We start from the raw sequence: 7,064 nt of genomic DNA on the forward strand, positions 1-7,064 counted from the left end.
CCCTGTCTAAACAAACTCAACCAAAATTTGAAGACGAGTAATGTTTTGAAACAAACTCTAACGAATGGAATCCTAACCACCTCCTTATTCTACTATTCGTAATCCTTTTTGAACACTACCTTTCCTCTACACCACCCATACCTTTTACACACACAACACGACACTTATTTCCTTTGGTGACCCCATCTCACCAAATAATATATATTTTACTTTATCAAATTACACAAGGAAATGTTAAAAAAGAGTAATTTGCACCCCAAAGGCAGAGAATATATTATCAAGTTTACACGATAAGTAATATCTTGCTTATGACAAGAGATAATAGGGCTTTGCAAATTATCTGATTTTATATATAAAAAACTCTCACTTTAATTTATCGTCCTTTCCCATTTTTATATCCGGTCTCACCATATTCAAATTTCTTTTAGGATAAACATTATGCTGCAAAGTATTTATCATTTATTATTATTGGATTAAGTGATCCATTCCTGGTTGTTTCTTCTGTTGAAATTTCCGTACATAAAACAAAAGTCCCCATCCTTTTACTCAATGATATAAAACCCAATAAAGGCTCCTCTCTTTTCTACACTTAAAAATTAAAACAGTTTCTCGAACAGAAACAAACAAGTACTCCTACTAATGGAGACATTCAAGTCCACTACTTCTCTTCTTTTATTGACTCTCTTTCTTTCAAGCACTGTAACTCAAATCTTTGGAGTCAAGACACAAAGTGAAGCCCTTGGCCAATTTTACAAGGCTAAGTTTAGGCACAATTCCAACATTGATAAAAGCCATTTTACTCATGATTTTGATGATCAAGATCTCAAATATCTTCATAATAAAAAAACTGTGGTTTCTCAAAAAGAAAATGACAAGATTCAGAAACTTCCTGGCCAACCTCGAGTAAGGTTTGAGCAGTATGGTGGATATGTTACAGTTGATGAATCTGCTGGGAGAGCTTTCTATTATTACTTTGTTGAAGCTCAACGTTCTAAAGACTCTTTGCCTCTTCTTCTTTGGCTTAATGGAGGTAAATAATCTAAGCTTTTAGTAAGTACATACTTAACGTGTATATCATGTTAGTTATTATTTTTACTAGGTTATTAATTAAGTTTATGGTATAAATATATGTTATGCACAATTAGTGTGTAAAATTTAAACTCCTAATCTAAAACTCAAATACGAAGTTATTACTTACCTAACAATAATGTTATCATCCTCGCATTACATTGAAATATAGTATACCAAGTTTTTTATTTTTATTTTTCCCCTCAATTTTGTGTTTAAGTTATATTGCTTTACACATTCAGTTCAATTATAAGGTAATTAGAGATAAATCTCTAATATAAACATTAGTTTGTAATCCTTTCAAAAAATGGTAGTATTAACCTATTATCACATGTTAAAATACTCAAAATCTTTATGTTGTCTACATATATAGCTTGATTATTTTTAATTTCAAACAATATGGGTTTATTGTTTTCTTGTTTGATTAAACGTAATTTCATTTTTGTAGGTCCAGGATGTTCTTCTCTTGCATATGGAGCCTTTCAAGAACTTGGACCATTTAGAGTAAACAGTGATGGCAAAACACTTCACAAAAATAAATTTGCATGGAATCATGGTAAATTTCAAAACTATTTTCCTTTTCACCCAACTGAATTAATTAAAGATTATTGTTATCTCTCTAACTTATAAATTTTTTTTTAAAATATCATTAGCTGCCAATGTGTTATTCTTGGAGTCTCCAGCAGGAGTAGGTTTTTCCTACTCTAACACATCATCTGATGTTAAGATAGGTGGAGATAGAAAAACAGCTAAAGATAATTATCAGTTCTTAGTAAATTGGCTGGAAAGATTTCCTGAATACAAAGATAAAGATTTTTACATATCTGGAGAGAGTTATGCTGGTCATTATGTACCTCAATTGGCACATACCATTCTATATCACAACAAGAAGGCAAACAAGACTATGGTTAATCTTAAAGGAATTTTGGTCAGTCTCTTAATCCTTCTCAAATTTAATTCCATATAATTATATAACCTTTGTATATGTTTCTATTTTTTTTTTTTTTTATGTTTTTTGTCTTTGTGCTGAAATATATAAAATTATCTAGATTTGGATCTTACTAAAAAGAAATTGTTTTTCTTTTCTGAACATGGAGGAATAATTGAAATTTGGAAAAAATCATTAGAGTATGGGAGTTTCAGAATTAGGACAACTCTTGTTACATGAACAAGTTAGCATCAATCACATGGCCATATTATTCCGCATGGCCATATTTTTGTTCTTTGACAGCAATGACCAAGTTAGCATCACATGTAACAGGCTCCACAATATTAGTTTATCCAATAGCAATTTTGTCTATAAAATTTACATATATACAGTTTAGTAATTACATAATGTACGGATTGATATGAGATTCAAGGTACAAAATTCACTGCTTTTGTCTCAAGTTAGAAGTAAGATAATTTTGATCGTTAAAATATAATCTGACCATCAAACTTCTAAAATATCTGATTATAGTGATAATATTGTAGTTTTTTTTTTGGGGGGGAGCTCTGCTCCTATTATTTCGCACAAGTAAAGAACTTTTGGTAAGAATAATTTTGAAAGTTGGTTAATCAAAGCAAGGAAGTGGGAAAGGAAGAATAGCAGGCCAAACTACCATATTCAACGAGTAATTCGAATTAAGCAAAACAAATTTTAAAAGAACTATGAAGTTTGCTTGCTAAAGCTTACGAAGACAATGACATAACAACTCTTTTCTGTTACTTAGTCTATTAAAAAAGAGCTTACTACCAATTACAGTAAGCTCGGACAGAATGGTTGCTTCCTAAAGATATATTGCATGTGCAAGAAATTAAGTAAAAATAATTACAGATCGTACAGCTGTAAACTGCTTAGCTGCACTTTATATCTGTGTACTAATTAAAAAGATTGAATAAGTATTATGGTGCAAGCTAATCACAATAAGGTTAGGTAATAGTAATAAAATGTTGTAGTGTCAACATGATGTATATTCATATTTCATCCGATCCACAATAAGTGATTTTTTGGTTGTTTTCGCACGGATTAAGAAATTCACCTTTTAACATTAATTAGCAATGAAATTGACCATATTAACATTTACTATCTCTTCACATAAACACTCCTAACACATACTCCAATACTATTTACTCCAAGTGCAGTGTAGGAAAAAAATAATTGATTCATTTTTGAAATCTGAAAAAATTACTTATTTTGGATCAAAAAAAAGGAAAAAAATCACTTATTGTGGACAGGAGGGAGTAATTTTTTTTTCTCGAGTTCCACAACTATCAATTACTGCCTCATTAAATAACTCCTAACTAGAAAGTTTCTAATTATGTCATTTGGTTTAACTTGATTCTAATTATGTACTTATTATCCTCCACAGATTGGTAATGCAGTGATTAATGATGAGACAGATACAAGAGGAATGTATGAATATTTTGCAAGTCATGCACTGATTTCTGATGAACTTGAAGCTCAAATCCAGAAGCAATGCAAGTTCACAGAGAGTTCAGAATCAGACGAGTGCAAATTGGCACGAAGTAAAGCTGAATATAATACTGACCCCATTGATATCTACAACATATATGCTCCACTCTGCCATAATACCAATCTCACTGCCAAGCCCAAGAAGCCTTCTGTAAGTTATAGCATTATAATTTTGAGCTATTTGTGTTCTAGTTAAATTTAACTAGGAAAATTATAGCATGAAAATTGAATTAAATAATGGATTTAGGTTATATTACTCCACTGACAGTGTATGGGATTTTTACGGTGGTCAATGTAATTTGACTTGTTATAGTAGGTTATAATTTACCTTTAAAACGAAGTTACTCATAATGTACTTTCTTAAATGAACATAGCCTGATCACGTTACTGTCTTTTTTTTAAAAATAGTTCTTGGTTAAAAGAATAAATTTAGCATTAAAACTTTTAAGTCCAGTTGAACTTTTTGAGATGGATAGATATTTAAGTTAGTACAGAATTAAAGATATATTTTCTTAAAAGTCTACATATATAGAATATAAAGTTCGGTTCATATTCGTTTCCATTTTCGCATAACATTACAATATCGAAGCTATACAGGAGATCATGAAATAATTTTCGGTTGGAAAATATCTCTATTATAAGAGTTGGAAAATGATATGAGCTTAATTAATGTGTAAAATAAAATATCAAAATTGTAGATTAAACTTCATATCTAGTCTCTTCTCTACATATCATCAAAATTGTACACAAATGATTGACAATACTATTTACTGTGAAATGCAGTTAGTGATCGATCCATGTAGTGATTATTACACGATTGCCTATATGAATAGGCCTGATGTTCAGAAATGCTCTCCATGCCAATGTCACCAACATTAAATATTCAAATTGGCAGCCATGCAGGTATTTTCAAAGAATTTACCCATGTTTATCTACTCCTTTAGTTCTAGAAAATATTTCGTTTTAGTCAAAAAAAAATAATGCAAATTAGAAGCATTATTTATAAGATGCATTGGAAGTCTATTACACAAGATGTTTGAGTTTATCTTTTCATATTCCTTCTTCTTACTTTAAAAAGCTCTTAGTACTAGTGCCAAGGTAACCAGTGGAATAGTTGAAGTACGACACCATTAAAAAAAGAACTGAAATCCAAAGTTTTATAATTTTGAAAGGGGATCGTGTTAACGGCAAATAATATCGGGGCGGATCTAGAACATGAAGATCGGGTTCAACGGAACACAGTAGCGTTTGTTCATACCTTGTATATATACTAAGAAATTCATTAAATATCTATAAATATAATATTGTGAACCCATAAACTATTGTAAAATAACTTGAGATCGTTGTAGGAGCACGCTAACTTTAAATTCTAGATCCGCCTCTGGCAAACAGTGGCGGAGCCACATGCACCAAAGGGGTGCCTACACCCCTTCGCCGGAAAATTACACTGTATAATTCAGTAACTCCGCCTCTGCCGGCAAACATGACTCATTAACCATAGCGGCTTGTGCATTTTCTTGTTTGTTAAAAAAATGTAAATTTACCGCTGATCTAACTGTTCTTATTTATAGTTATTGATTCCTATTAATTTATATTCTTTAGGAATTAATATAAACTGAAACTATCTTAAATATGCAGTGATGTCCTAACAAATTGGACAGACAGCTCATCAACCATTATTCCTCTTCTCAGAGAGTTTATGACAAATGGACTTCGAGTGTGGATATTCAGGTGACCACCTTAATTATCCTCCAGTAACCATTTTCTTTAGTCTAGCTTTTTATTTTTTCTTATTCTTTTTATATCTTCTTATTTTATGTGTTGGTTATTTAGTAATTAGAACTTTTTTATGTTGAAAAAAAAAATGCAGCGGTGACACTGATGGAAGAGTGCCTGTTACTTCAACCAAGAATTCTATTAAGATAATGAAGCTTCCTATCAAAACTGCGTGGCACCCCTGGTACCTCAGTGCAGAGGTAATCATACTATTAGCCTCTAAATTTGTTTCCATTTTATAATATAGGAATATGAATATGCTATATATATCCCTGTTTGAGACAATATTTCATTGAATTTAGAAAAAACAAGACCATTTAATTTTATTTTATTTTTAATTGTTTCTGCCGTACGGTGACAGCGCTCTCTATAGATTAAAAAAAAGATCTAATACAACAAAAAGGAAACTGTACATACACATGCCTCCAAGTTAAAATGGACATATCCATTGAGATGACGTAATACCATATTAGCTCTTTCCAAAAATATACTCCTTTTCCTATTACTACAAACCTCTGTGTACTTCTGATGAAATTATCCAACTCCAATAGGTATTGAATAAGAGTTTTCACAACCCTGTGTCTAAAAGATGGCATCGATCTGCCATTTATCCATCCTTAAACATCCCAAAGTCTGTCTGGGTAAATCTCCAGGGTCAAAAATCACCATCCATTTGCTCCCAATTTTTCCATGACATCAGCAACTTGATTCTCTTCCCTAAAGCAATGACTGAATTTAATATTGGTGTTATCTTGTTCAACCATCTTCTTTACTTCTTTGATAAATGGTTGTAGATGCCATGGTATATTTGTTTTTCCTTGCAATATCTGAATGATTAGCATGGAATCACATTCAAGAATGATATTAAAATATCCATTACTTAATCACCAATGAACTCCAAACCAAGCTGCCTTTGCCTCGGAATAATTATTTCTTCCAATGTCTAGTTATTGTGAGAAAGCCATCACTAACTTAGCTTCGTGATCTCTGACTATGCCCGTGCATCATTAAAACTTCTCCCATCTGTGTTCACTTTTATCCAGTTTGCTGGATAATTACTTTTAAATTGATGCATCATTAAAACAGGACCATTTAATTACTTTTAAATTGATCTTATCTGTGTTGTTTAAAATGTAGGTTGGTGGATATACACAAGTATATAAAGGAGACATGACATTTGCAACAGTACGAGGGGCAGGACATCAAGTACCAAGTTATGAGGCAGCTAGATCCCTTTCACTTGTCATGCATTTTCTTGCTGGAACTGACCTCCCCGATAAACACAATTAACTAGTTTTCTAGTCAATATATGTTCACTTAAGATCCTTTATTCGTTTCATGCATTTATGGCTTCAGGTTTCAACATAATGTAGCCTTCTTCTTTTCTTTTCTCGAAATAATCTATAGTATTTGATTTTTAATACAGTCAAACTTCTCTATAACAATCAATTTTTATAATATTATTTTACTATAACATCCAAATTTTCTTTTGAGCCAATTTTCCACGTTATGCCAGCCAAAAAATGTCGGAAAAACGATTTCATAATAGAAAGATTTGATTGTAGTAACATCTGATTTTTCAGATTTTATAGAGAGTTTCGAAAACAATAGTGACACTACTTTTTTGTTTTGTAGGAGAAAATGAAAAATATATTCATCTTGTTTGACCAAAAATATAAATCTTAGTTTAACTGATTAAATTTATACAACTAGGGGTTAATCTGAGTTAATAATAATCTATACTATATTAAAAACACGAATGCCC

At 31.3% G+C, this 7,064-nt stretch overlaps 1 protein-coding gene across 1 annotated transcript; it reads left to right on the forward strand.

Annotated features, from left to right (window-relative positions):
- The first annotated feature begins 514 nt into the window (after window positions 1–514).
- Window positions 515–6,770, forward strand: LOC107797071 (serine carboxypeptidase-like 40). Its single transcript, XM_016619925.2, is given in 9 exon segments — window positions 515–1,030; window positions 1,517–1,624; window positions 1,722–1,996; window positions 3,420–3,674; window positions 4,307–4,372; window positions 4,374–4,426; window positions 5,162–5,254; window positions 5,394–5,499; window positions 6,437–6,770. Coding segments are annotated over 9 exon segments (1,500 nt in total). The 5' UTR covers window positions 515–639; the 3' UTR covers window positions 6,590–6,770.
- The last annotated feature ends 294 nt before the right edge of the window (window positions 6,771–7,064 follow it).

The sequence above is a fragment of the Nicotiana tabacum genome, chromosome 19 (assembly GCF_000715075.1).
Source record: "Nicotiana tabacum cultivar K326 chromosome 19, ASM71507v2, whole genome shotgun sequence".
NCBI lineage: Eukaryota > Viridiplantae > Streptophyta > Magnoliopsida > Solanales > Solanaceae > Nicotiana > Nicotiana tabacum.